Below are 25,414 nucleotides of genomic sequence, written 5' to 3'. Positions count from 1 at the left end.
CGGATTACGAGTCGCACGCCTTACGCGCTAGGCCATGCCGGGAAAACCTGAGAGGAAAGAATATTCTACAAAAAATGTTAAACTGATAAGTATGTGTGTATTGTATTTCATTATAGCAAAGTCACATCGGGCTATCTGCTTTTGATGTCTTAGCAGTTTTGGATTGGATGTTACTACTCAAAACTGTTCCTCTTTTATTTCTGGCGTTTTTATCTTGATCAATTACATGGAACACACTTGATGCGCATGTACAATAGAATGTTGTAAAATTCCCTTAATTGTAACACATTCCAAGCCTTCTGAACATAAAATGTTTGAATAACGTTCATGACGCTAGTTGGCTTTGATACAAAACGAAGATAACTAAATTAAATATACAAGCGGATTAAAAATTTATTAACCAGTTGATGAACTTCAAGGCAAATTTTTGCAAGATCTCATAAACACATTAATGGTTTACTGACCATCTGACTCATTTCCTAGTTGTACGAGCCAGACATCGTCGCTCAATTCCTCTAACATACATTCTTCTATACTACCTGAATAATGAAGTACAGATATAAATGTGTGACTGTTATCATCACTACTTGTTATTACTTTTATAAAGATTCATTAATTTCATTTCAACTTTCTATTTTTTTTCTCCTTTACTTTAACTTTTTTAGCCCTTTCTTCGTCTTAATGTGATGCGTTTGTTAGTTGGTTATTAAAAACTTCTCCTTCATAATTTTCTATTTGTTTTAAAGTTCTGTATTAATATCTGAAAATGGACCCGGCATGGCCAAGCGTGTTAAGGCGTCCGACTCGTAATCTGAGGGTCGCGGGTTCGCATCCCCGTCGCGCTAAACATGCTCGCCCTTTCAGCCGTGGGGGCGTTATAATGTTTTGGTCAATCCCACTATTCGTTGGTAAAAGAGTAGCCCAAGAGTTGGCGGTGGGTGGTGATGACTAGCTGCCTTCCTTCTAGTCTTACACTGCTAAATTAGGGACGGCTAACATAGATAGCCCTCGAGTAGCTTTGTGCGAAATTCAAAAACAAACAAACAAACTAATCCTTCTAAGAAGCCCTGCACAAGAATTCGCCGTTTCTGATTTATTGGTACTGATTTTTGAATGATAAAGGAAATAGTGTCGAAAACTAACGTCCATAAGGGTTGAACCATTGGACACAGGCAATATAAATGTCTCACTGTTTCAGTGTCTTTACCACAAAGTACTTTTTCTTGTTTTTGATAAGCCCCCCACTAGTACAGTGGTACGTCTCCGGATTTACAACGCTAGAATCAGGGTTTGATTCCCCTTGGTGGGCTGAGCAGATAACCCGATGTGGCTTTTCTATAAGAAAAACACAAACACATGTTTTCGATATAGTATATCAGGGTAACTTTATGTAGCATACATTCCTTATATATATATATATGTGTGTGTGTGTGTGTGTGTGTGTGTGTTGCTATTATTATGACTATGAACTAATCATGTTTCCTTTATATCTTGAGGGGAATGAAGAGAAAACTCTTCTCAACATCCTCGATTACATTTACTTTTGGGCTCTTTTAAATTTAAAGCCAGATAATTCAAAATCGAATAGCTACCAGGGTAGCTCTCTAAAACTATTACCCGCATCCAGACTGAGTTCAAACGAATGTTTACGTAACGGCGACAGTGAATTTCGGGTTTTTAGTTTTAATGTTGGGCTACATTTTGGTAATGAAAATTTAAAATCTTAGAATTGATAGAAGTGTATAAGAAGCAAAATGAGTGAGGAACTTGGCCTACTCGTAAAAATTCCACTTTCTCGAGTTACATCGGTAGGCTTAATTAATAATAAAATAACGTAAAAATTTAACCAATGAATACCAGTAGCAATGAAAATTGAAATATACTTGTTATTATTCTAGAAATAGCATAGCATTAGGATATATAATATTTAACGTGTACTTATCCCTAATTAAATATAAAGTAACATGAGAATTTGGAAGTTGAAATTACTTGTATATAAAAGAATACGAAAAAACCAAAAGGACAATTATGTTTTTCATGGCTGCCCTTCCAAGTTCCAGTCATATTGTGAAAGAAAAGTAAAAAAAAAATTAAAAACTTAAATCACGGGTTTCTCTGGAAATCACCATTTCCTTTTTTAACTTCTGAAGTGTCAGTTTCACCAACTTTCAAAAGCAACTTATTCCTGAAATCATTCATTCTGTTAGAAAAATGAAACTGTATTAACTAAATTCTAACTTTTTTTTTTTGTAGATGACATAATTTATTCCTAAAAGAATCTTCTAAACTTTTTTTTTTCTTTTGTAAGATCCTTTAAAAATCTTGTTTGTTCAAGAGAAAACTAATGGATCTTAACCAATTCCCTTAAAAAACAACACAGATCTGGGTGGATAGGGTTAAAATTATTTTTGAATATTGTCTTATGATGTTGTTTAAAAATGTTTCTCAATTTTAACAGTTCTCTTCTAAAATTTCTTTAATGTCTACTAGCATGATTGATTATTCTTTTCTTAGATTTTGCTAGGTATTTGTGTCAAACTTTACAAAATAACATCCCAGATTTTGTAATAAATCTGATTCTAACTGCTAACTATGCCTTCTGTTTGTCTTTTTGAAGAGTCATATTCATTCTATTGCAGTTTTTTCTGGCTTTTCTAATTTCCTTTTTCTTACTTCTTGTGCACTTTGGAAAGATTTGTATGTCTGGTTTATTTTAAGTTCTTAACAGAAATGTCAAAACATTTAATCTCAGCAGGAATTTCCAAACATTTGATTTTTCTTTACTAAGACAAATTCTCTAGAGGAGTCTCAGAAATTACTTCCTAAATGAGTGACCTTTTTATAATATTGGCCATTTGATATGTGCACAAACCAGTGGCACAAAGGAAAATACTTCACTGTGGATACTTTGTAATTATGGATAAACTAATCATTACTTTTACAAAATATTGACTATTTTTTGCATTACAGTATTATGGCCCTAATTAATGCATCGGCCCGGCATGGCCAAGCGTGTTAAGCCGTGCGATTCGTAATCCGAGGGTCGCGGGTTCACATCCCCGTCGCGACAAACATGCTCACCCTTTCAGCTGTGGGGGCGTTATAATGGACGGTCAATCCCACTATTCGTTGGTAAAAGAGTAGCTCAAGAGTTGGTGGTGGGTGGTGATGACTAGATGCCTTCCCTCTAGTCTTACACTGCTAAATTATGGACGGCTAGCACAGATAGCCCTCGAGTAGCTTTGTGCGAAATTCAAAAAACAAACAAACAAAACAAACAATTAATGCACCATTAATTACACATAGTAACAGCATCAGGAGCAACAACAATGAATATACATCATAACAAGAAGAGTGACAGTTTAACAATAAGTCAAAAGAAAAGAGAGTATTTACTGAAGCTTTCTTTATTTGTACTGCTACAATTACTCTTCAAATCAGTTAACTAACTGTGTGAAATCATGATGGTCTCTAGTGGATTTATTGTCTTGAAATATTTATATCTTCAGTAATTTCTGTATGATGAATTGGAAAATGATATCCATTTTTTTTTTGACATCATATGTAGTTTTACATAAATCATTTTCATTCAGATGGAGTTGCATTTTATTTTCTTAAAATTTTACAGATTTCTCTACATAAGTTATAACATGAGAGTCTTAACAATCATTCTAGAACACATATAAGTATTGGTATATACAATAACAGCAGATTGCATGATGTGTCATTTTAGGATATTATTTGCTTTTGTATGCAATCTGTCATTAATTTTGTCATAATATTATTATTTATTTGTTGACATGAGGCTGTGTAAATGACCCAATAATATTATGTTATATTTATGGTAAATTTTTGTTGGGCCTCATAGTTGTAAATTGACTTGCAATGAACAGTTCAAAAGAAAGTTGATAAAGAAGAATGTATTGCCTTTAAAAATGTTACTAATAAATGTTTTGGGAAACAAGAAGGACCCGAATTATGAAAATATTGTCAATAGCATGCTTGATAAATTTAAAGAAGTCAGTTGTAATATTAGCTTGGAAGTTCATATCTTACAATTATAGATTACACATATAATTTACTATTAATAAATAAAACGTTTTCATTATACTTATAAATTGCTCTTTATCAATTTTCTATTAATGACAGGAACTACTTGTGTATAGAAGCACAATTATGCTGTTACAATAATAATTTGAAAAACAACGATTTACTATTAATAAAAGTAACAATTTATGTATAGAAGTACAATTATGCTGTTACAGTAGTAAATTGAGAAATGGTCATTTACTATAAATGAAAGGAACCACTTATAGATTCACAATTATGTTATTACAGCAGTAGATTTGACACATTATTAGTAGCAATTCATATCGCATACTGTGAGTTCACAAAAGGGCTGAAGCAAAGGCATGTACTAATAAAATTGGAGAAAGAGAATAAATATCTCTTGAAAAATATAACTTTGTTTGGATTTTTGAACTGTACTTAGTTTAATATGGTAGACAACAGTATAGAATTAAGTCACTTTTTGAACTTCTAAACTGTTGTTTGTGAAAAGTAAACTAAATAATTTCAAACTTGTAATAAGCTAAATGTACCATTATGACTGTTCATTGGAATTTTTCCTACAAATTTTCAAAAGATTTATAAAGCTACTAAATATTTTTGATGAAAGTAAGCACTATTTTTTAACTTTGATTATGAGTCAAAAAATATTAAAGAGCATTAAATTGTGTTTTTGGATGTTACTTTTGTATGTGCCTCTTTAATTTTCTTAACCAATAAAGTACAAGTGATGCCATAACCAAAAGCTGGTAAAGTTCAGAAGAGAGTATAAGATTGTTACAGAAAGCTAAGATATTCATTACTAAATACATTAATATTTCATTAAAAATCAGTGACCTAAAAGGATAGTATAGCATTGTTAAAGTGAACTTTAGTACAAATGCTCAGTAAGTCAATTCTTTGTTAAAAATAACTTGAACTTAGTTTTATGTTTTGAAAGTGTAAACAGTCTTATCACAGTTTGTGTTAGGTATTTATAATTCATTGAGAAGACTTTCAATTGTAGAAAACTGAAAACATTACAGTGCTTACTGTTTGGCAAGAAAATATGTATTGATGTCTTTACAGAGATTAAAATTATTCATAAGATGGAAATAAAAATGTTCTAAGAAGTATCAAATGTGTGTTAATATAAAAAATTCTGATAAATCAGTGTTTAGGAGTCTTTTTAAATCCATCATCAACTTGAAAACTTAAAAACTGAGTAAAAACTATAAGTAGAAAAATGTCATAAACTTGCAAGTGAGAAGTTATTGCTACATGCATAAATTTTTAAAATATTTAATATGAATAGTACACTTACATTTTACAATATAGGGAAGAAACTAGAAACAAAAGTGTGTGCTGAGAAATCTGCAAACCTGGCTGACTGATGCCATGAATTTTGGCATTGTGGGCTGAAATCCCATGTACAGTAGAGGACTTCTCCTTCACTTTGTATGCTCTTTTTGCTGTCATCTTTCTTCACCAAACTCTTGCTCTGTTTTGCAAATTTGCCATTTTCAGTTCAGAATTATCCTTTTAAACACATTAACTGTGAGAGATTAAGCTAGGGCTAGTATATACAGGGTAGCCCGTAAGTCCCTACCCATCCATATGTTATTATGTAAAATTCAATTACGCATGTATTATAAATTTGTTTCTTTTTTTCAGAGAAATATGGCCAATGTAAGCCAATTTACACTTGAAGAGTGTATTGTGACAAGTACATGGGTACATGAGCACAAGAATACTGGTGACACCCTGGATACATAAGATATATGGATGAATAGAGACTTATGGGCCACCCTGTACATTGTTAAAGCAGAAACTGTCAATAAATTCTGTTGTTAACACACAGTACTTTTTTTTCCTATTTACTTGTGTTATTTTTAGATCAACTGATCATATAAGTATGAGCTAGATTCACTAGTAACAGCAGATTTGAGCAGGAATTTTGTGTAGTAGTCTACATTTAAAACTCGACTGAGTTTCCATGTGGGTGAGAATTAATGAGGGTGGACAAGTTAAGCAAAATGAATAGTCTTTATTATCAACATACAAAAAGAAAATTTAGCATACATGCGTGTTCAAATGAAAGAACAGTTATTTCTACTAGTTTGTAATTAGATCTTCACCTTTCTTTCTCTGAAATTAGATCTCTGTAGAACTAAACAGATTGATTTCTAAGTTGTCTAATCTTATAGATCTTCAGGAAGAACTTGCTTGAGAAAGTATGGTTGTATTCAACAGGTAAAATCAATTTATTTGTCAACAAGAGAGTGTCACTATGATCTGTTGTCTTACAGCATTGGTTGGTTGTAACATACAGATATCATCAGGTCATGCCAGAAAAGGATATTACAATCCCTCCAACATAAATGATATATTACTACAGTTTCCCTTCAGGTAGAATATAAATTTTCTACAGTAGAGAACAAGGCATTCTTAGTGGTTTTTCTGGACCACATGTTTATGCTACAACTGCATGGAAACCTGATAAAAGCTAAAGCATATAGAAAAGATTATGTAACTACATAGCACATTCCTTGGTTTTATGATTTCATTCAATTTTTAAACTCTTTTATGTATTTTATCACTGTTATTTTGTATTCAGATCAATTTTGAATTGAGTTTTGTTTAGTATGTAACTCAGTTTAGCTTCTGCAAACTGAATTTTTACTAATTGTTTTTCTTATTTTGTTTGTCCTATGTAATTTTATGATATTTTGTAACTGGTTATTACAGCCTATGTACTCAATGAAGTTACAATTAGACCTAAAATTTATAAGAAAAGTTAAATTTAACTGCATATGTATTTTCTTTATCACTCCACTGTGGATTTCATATGAAAGGTATACTTACAAACATAATATTTTAAGTCATAAATGTAAATGTAAAAATCACTGAAACCAGTGGGCTTAATATTTATGATAAAGTTAAACTACAGATGTCCCCTCTATACCACTTGCATGTTCCTTTTAACTTTCACTAATTTCTTATTTGAAAAAGAAGGACAAGTTAAAGAGAAATATTGAGAAAAAAAAAGCACAGATTATAATTTTTATCACAAATGTTGTTTCCAATTCTTTGCCAGTTTTTTTTTATTTTAACCATAACTTTTGAAAGTAACTGCAAATAGCATTTCAGATAAACTTTTCTGTCAACAAGAAAAGCAGTGAAACCAGTATGGCTAATATTAAAAGAAAAAGCACAGAAGAGTGCATAATGTTTCTTCCACAGTGTTCTTAATTAGGACTATTGGTTTATCACTTCACTGACTTCTGACAGTTCACATGTAGCTATAAAGTAATGTTTTGGATAAACTTTTGTCTACTATCTTGTTTAATCCAACTGATTAGTTCAAATATTTGATGATATGCCTGTTGGACTGTTGTATGTGGCAGATGAAAATATAAGATATTTCTAAATGAAATTCACAATGTATTAACTAAATAAAGCTTGGGGGTTAAAAACAATGAAAACATGCAACCTAGCATGATTTATGTAACTAACTATTAAGCCTATTCATTACAGTGCTTCATGAACTATGTTAATGCTCTAACATTATAGATTTTATTTATTCTCTCACTTGTTTGCTTGTCTGTATTCAGTGATTTTACATTTGAGCTCTCTTTCAAATTATCAGTGAAATATGGATACTTATAATATTACATTTGGCATTTTAATGTATCAGTAGTCAAAATTTCCCTTGATTTATTTGTGTCTTATGTAACACAAAACTATTCTTCATGTGAGTTAAAATTGTTTCATTGTTTCTATTTGTAGTCTTTATGGTAAGACTTTATTTAAGTTTCATATGGTATAAAATATAATGATCTTACAAGTCAAAATGTTATATTTTCTCAATACCTGAATCAGTTTATAGGCCTGTGTTAATATTATACATAAACTAGTTACATTTTGTGTGCTTCTGGAAATGGTAAAAGTTATTAATGTCTAAATATACTTTATAGCAACTTAAGTTTCCTTAAAATGAGTAGTAAATGAACAACTCTTTTTAAAAGAAGAAAGATTTTTGGATTTTAGTATTTTCAGTGATAAATTGTTCAATTTCTTACAAAGTCCTTTTTTTTTTTTTTAACAGTTTTTGAATTCTGTAGTTGATCAGATCTGTGGAATTAAGTATACATCATATGAAAACTACTCAGATGTATTCACAGTTTCTGAATGGTGGAACATCATCCATGAAAGTGAAATGTTCTTGAGAGATGCTGTTGGAAAATCTCTTGATAAAGAACAGGTAGCCTTAATTATCATAAGATATGTGGAATTCAAAATAAATGTGTGTGTGCATTTTCAAACAAGTGTATTTACTTATCACTAAGAGAAAAAAATGCTGTTTAATAAAGTGACAAAAAGCTTTTCAACCATTGAGATCACATTTAAATCTCTTGCACTTTGTATAATAATGGGATAAATGAGTATGAAGTTAGAGAAATGAAAATAGCCATAGATTGGATGTGGTTGCAGCAAACCAAATCTCACTGTATTGAGCCCACATATACATCACTTGCATATTATAAGCATATTATAATTTAAGTGATAAATTTATGTAATGCTCTACAGTTTTTGTTTGAGAAAGAATAGTTTTCAAGTCCCACTGAGCATATACTTATCATTGTATACTTATATTGACTTAGAATAGTTGAGTGAACTACTGTGGTTATTTCAAAGTAGATTGCGAAATAAACTAGTTTCACCTAATGTCTCTATATCTGATTTTTCAAGACTGTAAAGAACTAATATTTTAAATTTTAAATCATGCAGAAAACAGAGGAAAATAGGAAAAATGCTAGGACTAATCAAGATAAATAGTAACATATCCTTATAACAGGAAGGCAAAGCAAATTGCAATGAAAATTAAGAATAATTCAGATGAAACTAGCTCATTCTCAGAACTAACGACTAACTGACCTGGGTGGGTGTTTCTCTCCAAAAGTGTAAAGGATAAAAGAAAGTTGATATTTGTAAATGGTTGTTGGTTTCTGTCATTCAGTACCAATCATGTTATTCTATTGAATAATCTAACAAATTCAGTTAATACCTTCAGTATTAATGACTGTGACAAACAATTCTTTATTATATCATATCATGTTATGTGTTTCTGCTTGTTCAAAATTGGATAAACACATACAGTGGAGAAGCACTTTACTAAATTACCAAATTTATTTTCACCTTACTTTGTAAAACTTTGAGTTACATAAAACCAAAATAAAGCACTTAATTATATTTTAATTTATTAACAAAGTAATTAGTTGCTAAGCCTTGCTCTAACAGTCAGTATTGTACATTTATGTACAACTTTTTTAACTTAATGTTGCATCATTAGTAATTGTGAACTCAAAAGATATTGTAGGGAAGACTTGTTTGGGAATAAAGCAAGATTTCAAATTAATATTTTGGTGCCACAGAAATCAGTAAAAGATGGATGGATTCAAGGATATTCATGATGGGACCTGGCCTGGAAGATGAAGATTGGAGATATATGTCATCATATGAAAAATAAAGAAATAAAAAAGAACTAATATTAATGCAACAGCAACAAAAAATAATAGAGAAGTGAAAGAAAAATTAAAACCACCATGCTAACCACTTTCCCCCTCTTTTGGCTGGTCCATGATCATTCAGCCAGGTGGAGTCCTGATTTATGTTGAGCACTAGAGTATTATTAGCCAAAGATTACCCTAACTTATGACATACGATGTTACTTATTTAGAAATCAGATCCCATTCAGTAGCAAGTGTTACCTATTCATATATGCTTTCTATATCTCAAATCTGCACCATACAGCTAAGATGTATACATATGGCCAAGTACTTGTATAGGAAATTTTCAGTTTTCTTCTATGTTTTTTTATATTTTAATTACCAAAATTGTTATGGCTCATTTGTGTTCTGTGTTTCTAGACAGAAAATTAAATAGACAGTTAGTAAAATGCAAATGGTAAAGACTTGAATGTCATGATTATGTGTACAAGCTTTAAAAATCTACATATACAGTAAAACTTGTCTGAGCCAGAAACTGCATAGGGCAGAAACCTGTACAAGCTGGAAATACTAAAATTTTGCAGCATTATCTTAAGATTTTTTTCATAAAAAGCCCTCTATACGGCAGAACCTGAGTAACAAGGACTGGAAACTATCTTTCTCTGCCTCGTGTATCAACAAGTAGGATTAGAACCTGAGTAAAGTGCAAAAAAAATGTGTAGATTAAATATTAATTTCTTATTTAATGAATAATTTGTTTAAATATTAATAAATTCTTGGACATTTTGTTACAGTAAGTATTGATTAAATATATTCTGTTCTTTTTTCTGCCATTATTATTTTTGCAGTCAAATTAGATTCATGATTTGTAGAAATATATTTGTCTTTTAAGTGCAAAATTCTACTTTTTAAATAATTTTCAAAAAAAAATCCTATCTTTTCTAATTGTAAAAGTAAGGGAAAATTTACCATTGGTAATAGGTAAAAGTGAAAATCCATGCTGTTTCAAAAATTTAAGGAAAAATCAACTTCTTGTGGAATGGAAAGCAAATAATAAAGCGTGGATGACAAGTGCTATATATTTTTGAACAAATTAAACAAGAGAATGGAACAAGAAAATAGGAATATTCTATTTTTCCTAGATAATACAACTTGTCACCCAAAAGTTCAACTTTCAAATGTTTGTTTGTTTGTACCTCCATATACCTCAGTTCTGCAGCCACTAGATAATGGAATTATACAGTGTATAAAATTGAAATATAAAAAATTGATGCTTCAGCATCTTAATGCATCAAAGATCTGTAAGAGAGCATTCGAAATGACCATGAAAATTGACGTGTTAGATGCAATTGCATTTTTAAGTCATTCAATCAAATGAGTAATAAAGTGCTTTCGAAACTGTGGTGTTATTCTTGATAATGGTGGAGATTGTGGAGAAGTTTGTTATGACAATTGTAGTGAAATCCAAACTATGATTGAGAAGATTGATACAGATAATTCTGTGAATGCAAAAAGTTTTATGATCAATTGCATTTTTAAGTCATTCAATCAATGTGTAAAAGATGAATGAGTAATAAAGTTCTTTCAAAACTGTGGTGTTATTATTGGTAATGGTGGAGATTGTGGAGAAGTTTGTTATGACGATTGTAGTGAAATCCAAACTATGATTGAGAAGATTGATACAGATAATTCTGTGAATGCAAAAAGTTTTATGATCAATTGCATTTTTAAGTCATTCAATCAATGTGTAAAAGATGAATGAGTAATAAAGTGCTTTCAAAACTGTGGTGTTATTATTGGTAATGGTGGAGATTGTGGAGAAGTTTGTTATGACGATTGTAGTGAAATCCAAACTATGATTGAGAAGATTGATACAGATAATTCTGTGAATGCAAAAAGTTTTATGATCAATTGCATTTTTAAGTCATTCAATCAATGTGTAAAAGATGAATGAGTAATAAAGTGCTTTCAAAACTGTGGTGTTATTCTTGATAATGGTGGAGATTGTTGAGAAGTTTGTTATGACGATTGTAGTGAAATCCAAACTATGATTGATACAGATAATTCTGTGAATGCAAAAAGTGTTATGAACATTGACAAGAATGTTTTATCAGAAACTGATGAAATTGATTTAAAATCTATAATAGAATTGCAAGATGGTAACAGTGTGAGAGATTCAGAAGATGAACAAAATGGAGGTGATAGCGAGGAAATAGAAATTCCTACTTCATTATAAGTGTTAAGTTATATTAACCTTATCAAATTGTATGCAAAAACGAAGGGGGAAAATGAACTTCATGAAAAACCGTAGAATTGATGTTCTCTTTTAACTGCATGAGAAAGCCTATTAAAAAATGAAACAGTTGAAATTGGAAACTTTCTTCAAACAAATTTGATTAAGATTTTGTGTACTTTTGTATATTTTGAATGTCTATTCATGTTCTTATTCTAATAAATGTAGCATAAACAGTATAATAACTTTGTTCACAAATGTCATACTTCCCTTGAGTCAAGTAAGTATAATGTGCAGCACAAAAAGTATATATAATTAAGGAAATGCATGTTCACTATGTCTAAGCCAGAAAACCTGCTTAAGCCCAAAAATTTTACTTGGCCCCGTGTGATTCCGCCTTAGATGGGTTTTATTGTATTATGTTGGCATTCTTACAGGCAGAAATTAACTCTCTTGTATGTTATTACCAAAGTAAGTTTACTTGTGGCAAATGTATGTGTTGATAAGGATTCTTTAAGATTTGTTTAATTAGCATTTTGAAATTAAACATAAATCTTATTAAATAAATGTTTTTTCATAGGAGCATTTTAACAAATTACATTTAGTTTAGTAAATTAGTCCATTTTTTACATTTTTTCCATAGGTTATAAATATTTTACACACAAAACATGCTGTTTGCTTCTCTGCAATTATTTGAAAATTACCAGGACTGAATTTAAGTCACAGTAGTTTGTCTTTTCATTAAAGTTTAGGATTTAGTCTACTTACATGTATTTTACTGAAGGGCACATTATTTTTTGTCTGCTGATTGTTCTTATCATATGCTTACATAATATTTTTGTTTAATGAACTAGGTATCTAAATTGTTAAGTCAGCTTCCAGAGGAATATCAGGACCTTGTACAACATTGTATTAATGCCCATTTTGCCACTATTTCTAAGCAGTTAAGGACCGAAACCCATGCTATTACATCTTCTCACCTCAGTGATTTTGACTGGAAACTAAAGGTTTGTTCTTGCTTATTCATTGCTAAATTATGTACCAGATGCTTTTTTTTTCTCTCTCTCTCTCTAGATTGATTGACATTGTTTAGCTGAATGTCTTTTTCTTTTATGTTCATGATCTAATTATATTGAAATTATGATTCAATTTTTATTCAACATCAATCGTGTAAGCAACACACAGATCTTGCTTAATGGACTATTGACGAGAACAGTCAGTCACAATACTGTTTATCAAAATACAAAATTAAATATGCAAGATGTGGAAAAACACAAGTCACCATCTTGAGAATTAAGGAGACGTAGTTGTGGTTGATGTCAAATTAAAATATATATTAACTATCAATATTTATACAATGGGGCTAAATATTCAGATTGCCTTTCATGAAAATTAGTAATGAATCAAAAGAAACTGTATAGTTTATTATAAATAATATAGTTCACAACAAATTGCACTCTACAATATATGAATAAAACAATGATGCCTATCCTTCTGTTAACCATTTCACTGCTACATATATGAAAGAAAGTGTTCGTACCCCTGCATCGTGAGTAGTTTTTCCTTATAACCTAAAAACTATCATGATTAGGATAATGAAAATATAGTATAATATAAATATTATACTAACACACATCTCCATAAATTTTTATGTAAATTTAACGACAAATAAACTGTTTATAAACAAATAACCAAACATAGGAGGGGCAGAGAGTGTTTGTGCATCTACTTTAATGGTCAGTTGTGTAGCCTTTCAGATGAATTACTTGGTGCAATCTCTACTCATAGCCCTCCATGATCATTTGATAGTACTCCACTGGTATTTTCTTCCATTCTTGTTTACAGAAGGCCTCCAACTCTTGCAAGGTTTTTGGATAATGCTGAAGAACCCTGGTCTTCAACTCATGCCAAACGTTTTCAATTGGGTTGAGATCATGTGACTACGATGGCCACTCCAGAACACTTATATGGTTTCTCTGCAACCAGGATTGCACATATTTCGATATGTGCTTAGGGTCATTGTCATGCTGGAAGATCCAGCGACACCCAAACTGCAAGTTCCAAGCATCATTCTTGATATAAGTGCCTAATATATCAATGTGCTCTCCTTTTTTCATGATTCTGTTGATGCGTTGAAGGCTGCGTACACCAGAAGAGCTGAAGGAACCTCATAGCATAATCAAGCCACCTCCGTGTTTAACTGTAGAGACAGTGTTCTCTGGAAGATTTTGTTCCCCCTTCTTATGGAAAATCCTGCGAACATCTTTGTGGCCGAAAAGCTCAAGTTTAGTCTCGTCTGACCAAAAAATACTCTTCCAATAGGTAAAGGGTTTATTTACATGCTTTCTTGCATACCTCAATTGTGCTTCTAAATGAACAGGTTTTAAATATGGAGTTCTACAAGGACAGTAAGCTTTGAACCCAGAAGAGCGTAACATATTCGTAACTACAGAGGTGCATACTTCAACTCCAGTTTCCCTTACCAGTTTTTGTATGTCATTATATGCTAAATGAGGATTCCTACTTACTTCTCTGAGAACCTTCTTCATGGTTCTCTCTGAAATTTTGGTGGGGTTTCTGGAACGAGGGAGGTTAGCAGTTCATCCTGTTAGCTTAAACTTGGCAATTGTGCTTTGAACAGTAGATTTTGGCTAATTAAGTTGTGTAGCAATACCGGAAAGAGACACATGAGACTTATATTTTACAATAATTCGTTTTTTTTAAATCACTGGACAGTTGTTTCCTGTTCGCCATGATGACCAAGCAGATAATAGATGGAGATGGAGCTAAATTTCTGGAAGTAAATGTTTTGCTGGCTAAATTCCAATAATTATGAACCCAGTGTCCAGTTCTGGAATGGTATAATGTAGTTTATTTGCTAAACTAAACAAACTTTATATGGGAATATCAGTTTTTTCACATGTTCTAAAATGTACGAACACTTTCTGCTCCTCCTATTTTTGGTTATTTGTTTATAAACAGTTTATTTGTCATTTAATTTACATAAAAATGTATGTAGATGTGTGTTAGTATAATATTTATAATAGATTATACGTCAATTAGCCTAATCGTGATACTTTTTAAGTTATGAGCAAAACACTACTGGGGATGCAGGGGTACAAACACTTTGTCATAACTGTACCTTGGTAGATTATACCAACCACATGACCACAAAGTGATAATCAGTTTCCATACTATAACTTTTAACTTGTTTTTGTATCTTCATGAAGTTATCACGCTTTATTAAACATTACAAACCTTTTCTAGACAAAAAATCAAAATTTTTAATTTATTATTTGTACTTTGATTGTGATTTCCATCCTCAGTGGTCCATGCTTTAAGCTATAAGTAGTAAAACTTTTAATTTTACTGAAATATATGTATTAGGAGCTTTAAACTTAATAATTTCAAAGTTGAAAGTGTCTGAATTTGAATGTCTGATTACTAAATCTCATATCAGAATCCTTGTTCTTTGCTTTATTTGTGGAGAAATATCTTTTTACAAGGTAAATTCTGATAAAAATGTGTTTGACAGTGTAAAAAAAAAACAGACTTTTTGTGAAATAATATAATTATTATATCTACAGGTGGTGATTGACCCTTTTGCAACAGGCTCAGTATAATATGCACAAGTTGTTTTTAGTATTTGCACTATGACTTTTGATACAGCATGTGTATCTTCACAAAATTTATTACACTCTTATTAAAGATTACATGTATCTTTTATACCAAAAACTGATGTTTTAATGAAATATTTTTTACTAAAGATTTTTTGTGAAAATAGAATCTATTTTGTTACTAGTCTGAGTGCAAAGTGATTTAATGTTACAATAAAAAACTATTCTTCATCCCAAAATATGAAATATTATTTTCAAAATCTCTTAAACTTCCTAAATGCATTTCAAATGTGTGTTTTCAGTAAGACTGTATCTTGTTTTTCACACTACAACTATATGGGGTCTGTCACTAGACCAACCTCATGAACACCATAAAAAAATTTTGAAACAAATATAAATTATGTTTTTTTTCTTGTTAGAATGACTACATATTCTAACTCAAAAATTCTTTTTTTTGGTCTAAATAGCTTAAGTCTCATAACACTATATGTTTGCATATATATATATATTTATTATTTTTTAATTATATTGATCTTCTAGTCATGCCTCACTAAAATTACGTAACTTGCATTGATGCAGTGCATGTGCAGTCATGTTACATATCCAGTAATATAAGACTGACCTTTAGTCTTCCCTGTCTTGTCTGTGTTTTAATGGACTAGTATTTTATAATATATAGTTGTATTTCAATTATTATACATTATATGTATGTATATAGATTATTACTATTTAGAACTAAATTATTAAACATATTTTTTGAAATATATAACAAAAATCAAGAAGTAAAGCAAGTAATTATCTCTTCTTGCTATGACCTTTGTACTCAGTTGCTAACAAATGTAAGTTGGTAAGCCTTTTAGAATTTTGCACATGAAGTATATAAAACAAAATACTATAACTTTTAATGTAAAAACTTTTTGTAAACATCACAGGGCTTGTGTATGCAAAAACTCAAGTTTTTTTAGTAAAGTAAAGATTTGTATGTGAATTTATGAAGTCTTTACTAAGTCAATTTGATTTTCATATTCATAATAAAAAAAATACATTTTATACAGTTTCCAGATTTCCTTCTTAATGAATATCAGCATTTTTTGAGTAAAAGTTTCATCTAAAGTTTTTTTTTGTTTTTTCACTTATTTCTGTGTGGAACAATAGAAGTCATTATCCAAGATTTATGGATTACATAAACTTCTGTAATTCAAAATATATGTTATGTTGTTTAGCTTACTTTTGTCTTGATTGCCACAGATTTTACATTAAGATCATTGTCTTTCTTGAACTTTGCCTTATATTTTCAAATGGTATCTGTGGTAATGGCTTTCATATCTCTTGTCAGCCACTGATTATAAGATTTCCCGAGTGACAGCTCGAAATAGGTCTTTGTAAAAACTGTGATTGGGCCATGCTGTACACAGGTTAAAATTTTTACTCGTATACCTACTTTATGAAGAGGCTTTGTACTAACTAATGAAGATGTAAAATGAGCAAACAATTTTTTTTTCTAGTTTTAACATACTATTGATATTATGTACTAAATTCAGCTTGTGGTGTTACTTTTTGTGGCAGTAAGACGAGGAACCTACCTATTGTTTGACCGGTAAGGATAGGTAAAAACTTGTTTTAACATGGCCTTCCATTGGTCAGAGCATTTTGTATCCCTCATTTTATCCTGTACAATTTTAAACTGTCAATTTTTGAGTAGTATAACACTCAAGTCACTATTGTCACATTTTATTTTCCTGTCATTCTATTATTTTACTTCAGACACATCTTAACTAATGGTGTCCTTTTGGCATTGGGCTTTTTCAGTTTATATTATAACACTGTCCAGACTACCGGTATTTTCTATTATTTGTGGGTTAAGTCTTCTTAATGGTTTATAGCTTTTTAACATAAATAAATCTTGTCTTTTTTCCTTTATATTGCATGATTCACTTTTTATTCTTGTTGCTCTGTAAAATGAAAAATTGGTTGGTTGTAGCAGTTCTGCAATGAAACACTCTTTAAACAAACTAACTGTAAAAGTTCTTAATATTTTGGTTTATTTTTTGTATAATTTGAATTCAAAAAATAAACTAGTTTTCATCAGTGTTACATTGCAATCTTAATTTTAAAAATACAATGTATAATATGGGATGTAACATGATAATGTTTCATATTTTTAGTATTGTTTTATTTTCAACAGTGAATAGCTACAGGAATGAATAAGCTTTGCTATTTGTATTAAACTTATTTTCAGAAAAGTGTAATTACATTCATTAGCCAGAACTAGTTTTTATGAAGATTTTAGCGATTAAAAAAAATGTACTATGTTCATTGTGGGTATTTTTGTCATACAGCTTGCTGTATCAAGTGATAAACTTGCAGTCTTGAGACAACCACTGTTAGAGTTGGATCTAAAGATAAAACAAGGAGAAACACCAATATGTTTATCAGTTGAACTGTGTAAGGATGAATTAAAAGAGTTAATCACTAGTCTGGAGGGAGCACAGAAGGTAAGCCAAACTTATGTGAATTTCTGGGAATTCGTATCTAAACTAGTAGAAATATAAGCAAGTATCACCTTCTGAAAAACAATGTACAAATTAATTAAATCATAATAAAAAATATTTTCAGAGTGATAATATGGTTGCATGTTTTAATAGTTTTTAAAATATTTTAAAACTATAATGCTGTTTTAGTTTATATATATATGCTTTCATTTGCCTATAGGTTTTTGTGTAAAACAGTATACAGTGAACTTTTTCAGGGATTATGTTCTTGAAAAATTGTGTGAATATTAACAAGGCAAATATTAATACTGAAAGTCTGTACACAAAAATGGGGTTAGGGGCATGAGCATATCTGTACTTACAGTATTTTACAGTATTACATATACATATTAAATACTTATATACTGTATTGTAATACAATACGTAATACAAGTACAAGAACAGTCAAATTTTTTTTTCATATTACATTTTCTCAGTTAACTTGATAAGTTTCTTATTTTTAAATTTCATTTATTTTGATAACAATAAAAAAAACTACAAGAAATTTAGTTCTTAATGTATGTACCCAAGACTATTGGCACTCTAAATCTAATTTTTTGTTATTATGTTAATTGTGTATAAAACATACTTATGTTTATTTCAAATGCTCATTTTATAACACAAAATATAATATTCACTAAAACTACAATAATTTAACTGGCTTTCTAAATAAACTATAAATAAATTTTAAAAAATTTGATTAACAGCTAAGTAATGTTGAAAAGTGAACAGAGGATATGCAAACTGGTGCAAAATGAATTGGACAAAATATTTAAAAAAAAGGACAAGACTAGACAAAATAAATTTCATATTATTAAAATAACAATACTCAAAAAAAGTACTGTAAAAAAGAAAAAGTTAGAAGAACAGTAAATAGCTGTTATATGCTCAATATGACATACTCTGAACTTTGAAAATTGCTGAGTATCTTAAATTTATCATGATGAGAAGATATCAAAAAAATTACTGTAAAAGAAAAGCAAAATCATAAATGGTGTTTTAAGTAATTTTGATTAGTTTCCTCATGTGTTACAGATCTCCAGTAAGATGTTTCTTGAGTATTATAACACAAACCCCATAAGGCTCACTGCTAAATTTCATGGAAAAATCACATATAGCAGAAATTATATACACTGGTTCTGTAATGATTAATACATCAGAAACTAGGCATCCTAAAATGCCTCCTAAATCAAGCATATACTAATATACTACATGCACTGCATAAAACATCAGTTAAAAAGTTACATACTTAATTTAATGCTTCATCTACAAAAACCAATTCACTATCATAGTAATTACACATACTGTTAACAAATTAAAAAATACTGGCAAGACATGTTTAACAAACAACTAAACCCAGGAACACTCCAAACAGTGGCTTTATCCCATATACAGAAAACATCAAAATGCCACTAATAGACATTTTGAAGAGACTAACATGCAAGATTAATTTTCAATCCTGAAATAAAAGTGAAACACATGATACTAAAATTATACAATGAATCTCCCACCTTTACTTTAGGAACAATTTATAGAATGCTGTCACATACACATAGATCAAACAATACATATTTTGAACATCAGATTGAAAAACACTGAAAAACCCTTTCCTTATTTATGAACATTTAAACAACCACCACTACAGGTTTTATAAACAGAAGGTTGCCTTTCTAAAACAGGAATCTCATGGGAATCATAAAAAAATCAGAAAACCTTTATTAATAAATTAAAACAATCCAACAATAAATAGATAGACAGACACGATCCAGTACTGTTGTTCATAATTTCCTTAGACATGACTAAACTTTTCTAAACATTCTTTACCTGTGTATTTTAGAATGACTGTACATGGTGTTCGGAAAGCACTGTGCAGTTTTGTAATCATGTTTTATTCAGTCTATTTCAAGCCAGCAACTGATAGCGGTGTTTAGAAACAAAATAAGAAGGATCCAGGCCTGTATTGATGCCAACGGGGGTCACTTTCAATATTGTTTATAATTGTCATTCATATTTACCTCCTGTATTTTATATTGAAACATGTCTATTAATAAATATTTTAGTGCACAGTGACTTTCTGAACTCCCTGTATAAGTAATAAACAACAAACCATGGTAGAAATTTAGGTTGTTAAAAAAAAACAATGGGGTACTTAGAGATGCTATTATCCCTTTTCACCCTACATACAGTAATACTTTATTAAAAAAGCTATTTGGGAAAAAAAAAAAGTTAGTGGCATTCTAATGTTGGTTTGTGTGTAATTAACTTAAGCCTGCAGGAAAAACCATAAATAGAGAGATCCAGATAATGCCAATTCCTAAAAAACTTCAAAATAAATGGCCCCTGGAAGGGATGAATCATCAGAGCAACCTGGGATCTGTGAATCCAGTGCCTGAAAATTTTGATGTAGGGAGAAATGGGAGTGCTATGAAAAACTTAGTTTCTTAGTTCAGGCTAGGCTGTGAATTAGTATGCTTGAAATGTGAAAAAAAGAAGACGGTGATTAGAAAGCATGGATGTAAAATATCTAATTAATATCCAAGGAGATAGTGTTGGTTGGGCTGCTGGAATGTGGGGAAGGGACAGTTATATTCATTATTGTAGATGTTTATGTAATCACAGCAGATGGCAAGTAAATTGTCAAGTCAAATAGGTAGAAGCTGTTAGGTAGTGTGGGATCATTGGGTTTAGAAATGTAAAATCTGAATCTCTGGGAGATGATTGATGAAGGTCATTCATTGTTGGTGGCTTTTTTGTTGATTGGGGTTTGGTCTGATAGGGTGAGTGTCTTAGGTTGTTGTTGTTTTCTGTGCTATACATTGCATTTGTTGAACAGTCTTTTCTTGCTGAATGTCTGCATTTTTGAAATCTTGTTACTGTATGCAATTTATCATTATTTTTGAAAAACAGAAAGCAAATTATCTGGTAAACTAATACTTTGTTGTTTGTCTTTTCCTAAAATTCTCTTTTAAAACTAACTTTTGTTCAGAGAAATAACTTTTAATGATTTTCTTGCAACATTCTGAAACATCCATGATAAGGGAAAAAGTCCAGTGCTCCTCCATTTTCATTTAAAAAAACAAAAATTGTTTTGATTTAAAATTTAATGTCTTTGTTAAGTTGCTAAAAAGTAAACTTGTTTTTGTGCTATGTATAAGAATAAAGACCTTGTGAGTCAACAGTGTCAGGGTTTTTGTGACAATCTGTTCTCTTTCTTCCCCAGTCAGTTGTCCAGCTGAAGTCATGAGAAGGAAACCAAGTGAAAAAGGCTTATGCCGACTCATTATTGAAGAGAGATTCTGTAGAGTAACCTACAGAAACATGATTTGTTTAATTAAAATATGTCACTGCTCGAAGCTAAATTTTGTGAAATTATCTATAAAAATATGAATTATTATGTTAATAGGTAACTTAAAATCATTTATAAATAACAGAAACATATAACTAATAATAAGCATATAGATTTATAGTTTCTTTAGTTGTTAACCCAGTTTTCTAAGAGAAAAGCAAAATTAAAATATAATTTTACCTCATTATATTTTCTTTTCCAATAATTGATAAATATTTTTTTTTAGATACTTGAAAATAGAAATTTCATATTTATGTATATTTACTTTAAATGTTAATTTTACAAATTCAAGTTCAACATTGTATATCCTGAGAGGAGATTGTAACTAAGTAATTAGGTGTACAATAATAATAATTCATAACAAAATGCACAAATTTTATAAAAGTTATATGTATATATTGAAATTGAATAAATAAACAAAATGTGCAATTAAAGTAATTAAAACATGAAATAATGATATCAGATAGTAAATCAGTCATAGTATCTGATTTTTAACTTTATTTCCCATTAAGAATAACAGGTTTAAGAAGTAAAATGTAGTTGAAGTATCTGGAGAAAGTACTTGCTGTGTTTTTTGTTATACATTGTTATAATTATTAAACATCACTTCTCATATATTGCTGGATATTTTATGAAAAAAAGTGGTAAAAATACTTTTTATGACACTACAAATTATTTCTTAAAATACATGGTGTTTGGAAAGTCACTGTGCCCTTATATATTTATTAACAGACATGTTTCAATATAGAATACAGGAGGTAAATATGAATGACAATTATAAACAATGTTGAAAGTGACCCCCGTTGGCATCAATACAGGCCTGGATCCTTCTTATTTTGTTTCTAAACACCGCTATCAGTTGCTGGCTTGAAATAGACTGAATAACATATGATTACAAAACTGCACAGTTACTTTCCGGACACCCTGTAAATATTTTCAATGCATTGTTATATTTCAAGTAGTAAACTAAGTAGCACTTTTACTTTATTAAATATGTATTTATCAAACTTACTGAGGTTATTTTTGGGGCAGTTTTCAAGGCAAGATGATGTCTAATAGCCTCAAATTGCTTGGAATTTACCTTGTTCCAGACTTTCTTCCAACTGCCACTTAGATAATTAATTTCTGCTATGGAATTGCATTTTCTCTGTTTGCATACTCATGCTTCTTGTTCTGTTAATATTATTAACTGTGAAGCTAATATTATTTAAGGGAAATCTGAGATAACTGATAGTGGTTGTTGCTTTTGTACTTTGTTGCAAGGTTTTAAAATATTTACTGTTATGATTTAACAGTTATCATCAAGGTAGTCTTAGTTTATTATGAAGCACATTAGGTGTGTCTGTACTGCAGTCAAATGGATTCATAGGTCTGAAATGCCTAGCCCATTCTCTTTGTTTATGTTTTGGTGGTGAAGGGTCCTCTTGTTTAACTCTGGTCTGTTCGACCAAGTGAAACTGTAATTTTGTATTTATGTCTTTCAGTATTCATTATGGGTATTGGTATAATTTTTTAGCTATTTGTTTAATAGCTAATCCATTTGCAAGAAGAGAAGGATCCCTGTCCACATATGTAAAGTGCTTTCTACTTTATTTTTGAATATAATCTAATTATGAAGTGTTGCATCTTGTGCTTTATGGCCTGGCATGGCCAAGCGTAATCTGAGGATCACGGGTTCGCATCCCCATCGCGCTAAACATGCTCGCCCTTTCAGCCATGGGAGCATTATAATGTGATGGTCAATCCCACTATTCATTGGTAAAAGAGTAGCCCAAGAGTTGGCAGTGGGTGGTGATGACTAGCTGCCTTCCCTCTAGTCTTACACTGCTAAATTAGGGACGGCTAGCATAGATAGCCCTGAAGTAGCTTTGTGCGAAATTCAAAAACAAACAAACAATCTTGTGCTTTTAATAAACTCCTAGCATTTTAATTGGACTTGTGGTCAACTTTAAGCCATATGGTGGATTTTGTTAGGTTGTATTTTTACCTAGCCAGAAAGCTTGTATTTTGGACCAGTTTACCTGGATCTGTGGTTCAGTTTAAACCATAGGGTGTATCCTGTTGCAGTTTACTTTTATCTATTCAAAAAGGCTGTGTTTTGTACAAAATAACACTTGTGCCTGCGGCAATACAGTAGTCATTTACTATACATATACTGTTCTGAATAGCTTAAGAGAAAACAAGGTTCAGAGTGATATTGTCTGCGTATTCAGAAATATTTTGCTCTTTGTATGATTTTCTTGTAAAGAGATACCCTTAATGTTCTGACGTTGATCAATGAGGAATTTACGGGTATTTCCCAGAAATAGGGAAATTATCCCTAGGATAATTTTGTTGTAATACGAAAAAGAAAATATTCATGGCTGGCTCAAATGCTTTCTCATGATATACCGTAATAATGCATGTATCCAATGTTTTCATTATTTTACACATGAATTATGTCCCTAATTAGAATCGTGTAACTAGTTTGTAACAGTTTGGGACATTGCATGTTTGAGTGAAGCTAACTATATTTGCCGTAAGGTTTTAACCTGTTATATATCTTGTTAGAATTTTACAATCCGTATTGCACAGATTTGCAAAACTTTAGACCCATAACACTGTGCAACAATCTGCATGTTATTTTTTCCTTTTTTACAATGGAGTATTATTATTCCAGTGTTAGGTGAAAATTATAATAGTTCTAATTTAAGTATTGGTTTAATTTTTTTTACAGACTTTTACCCAATGTTTCTATAAGATTCAGTGGAAAGGCCTTCAAAACCTGATGCGTTGTTTGTGGGTATGCTAGTTTTAACTGAACACGTGTTAAGGTGTTACTATTAAAGACGTCTAGTTTCGTTTTATTCTTTGAAATGTTTCCTTTTTTATTCTGTTGACTTTATTTTATGGTATAATATTCGTCTACAGTTTTTTTGCATATTGTGTCTTCGTGTAGGTTTCCGTTCTGATTGCATAAACTGTTTGTGTTACTTTTTCTTGTTTTCATTGTATTTATTATAGAAGAAACATTGATATGTTTGGGCCTTTGTTCTTGATGTTTTCTAACTTCTGATTTTTTCAGGCTGTGTTAGTCTTGGTATTACATAAACTGATTAGATATCCGTGCTTTTGTAATTCATAGGACTTAATAGAAACCATATTTACTCACACATTAAAAATTATCATATGTTCAGTACCAATGCAACTCAAGAAAACTGTTGTATATCTATACAGAAGTTTAATTTTAAACAAAGAACCAATACACAACAAACACAAAATAAAGGAATCTATTTTAAATCAACAAAACAGCCCTATCCTAAACCAACACCCTGGGGTGCCAAGTTATATTTATTAAGCTGTTAAACAAGCTCTGGTCATGTGAACTCTTTGTTCCATAGTATATATGTATCTGCAAACTATTTGTACCTGATGATGGCATAATCTTGTCACAACATTGTACACTTATAATAATAATAATAATAATAATAAAGTTTTCTTGGATTCTTCATCATAAAAGTTAAGTCTGGAGTATACTGTAGTTGTCTGACAAGGATAATAAGGAACAATATGATCATAGTTAGTAAAGTCAAAATCAATAGAAGGCAGGGGGAAAAGGTAAAAAAGTTTATATGGCACACAAATACACAAGAAGCTTGTAGACATGCCATTTGAACAATAAATTGTAACTTGCATCATGACACCACTAAACTATGCACCTAATTTAACTTTAACCAATTAGAATTCATTCAATCTCGTAAACACGAACCTAGAATTTCGTTATTTAAGGTCAAGTTCTGCTAACAGTACGTCTTTCTCAACGTCTAGCCAGTATTCTTCTACTGGCTTGTTTCAGGTTTGTTTTAGAAAATATTCCGAATTTTCCTGTTTTGCTATTGATCCGTCAAATTTATCATCTTATGAACTTTTTAATTCTTACAAGAAGAACAAAATTTTCACCTCAGTGATGAAACTAATGACGTTGTTAGACTAAGGTTTCCAGGTGTTTTACTGATATACAAGTGAATGAGCCCTTAAATAAAGGTTCATTGTTTGCTTACGTGTCAAATATGTGATAGTTTGCCATGTACATCATTGGATTGTTTCTTATCTACAGGCACTATGCAAGTCCCTTCTATAACAAATGTTCC

General features: G+C 30.6%; 1 protein-coding gene across 3 annotated transcripts; it reads left to right on the top strand.

Moving 5' to 3' along the window:
• Window positions 1-1,618: 1,618 nt before the first annotated feature.
• Window positions 1,619-24,782, top strand: LOC143234758 (COMM domain-containing protein 8-like). 3 transcript variants are annotated; one of them, XM_076472343.1, is made up of 6 exons: window positions 1,678-1,808; window positions 5,386-5,505; window positions 8,156-8,311; window positions 12,645-12,797; window positions 17,747-17,902; window positions 21,159-24,782. In XM_076472343.1, exons 2-6 carry the CDS (start codon window positions 5,476-5,478, stop codon window positions 21,180-21,182), a joined length of 519 nt encoding a protein of 172 aa, XP_076328458.1. In that variant the 5' UTR covers window positions 1,678-1,808; window positions 5,386-5,475; the 3' UTR covers window positions 21,183-24,782. The 3 variants fall into 3 exon arrangements, with proteins under 3 accessions (XP_076328457.1, XP_076328458.1, XP_076328456.1); XM_076472342.1 differs by lacking the exon at window positions 5,386-5,505 and having other exon boundaries at window positions 1,619-1,808; XM_076472341.1 differs by lacking the exon at window positions 1,678-1,808 and having other exon boundaries at window positions 5,493-5,573.
• Window positions 24,783-25,414: the final 632 nt, after the last annotated feature.

The sequence above is a fragment of the Tachypleus tridentatus genome, chromosome 12 (genome assembly GCF_004210375.1).
Source record: "Tachypleus tridentatus isolate NWPU-2018 chromosome 12, ASM421037v1, whole genome shotgun sequence".
Taxonomy (NCBI): domain Eukaryota; kingdom Metazoa; phylum Arthropoda; class Merostomata; order Xiphosura; family Limulidae; genus Tachypleus; species Tachypleus tridentatus.
Note: the sequence above shows the minus strand (reverse complement) of the source record. Positions and strands in the feature narration are given on the sequence as shown.

Bases quoted from the DNA above. Each gene is read 5' to 3' on its own strand.
- LOC143234758 (XM_076472341.1), top strand. From the start codon at position 5,508: ATGCTCTTTTTGCTGTCATCTTTCTTCACCAAACTCTTGCTCTGTTTT. The intron at 12,798-17,746 runs GTTTGTTCTTGC...TTTGTCATACAG, and splicing joins ATTTTGACTGGAAACTAAAG to CTTGCTGTATCAAGTGATAA. The intron at 17,903-21,158 runs GTAAGCCAAACT...TTTCTTCCCCAG, and splicing joins GTCTGGAGGGAGCACAGAAG to TCAGTTGTCCAGCTGAAGTC.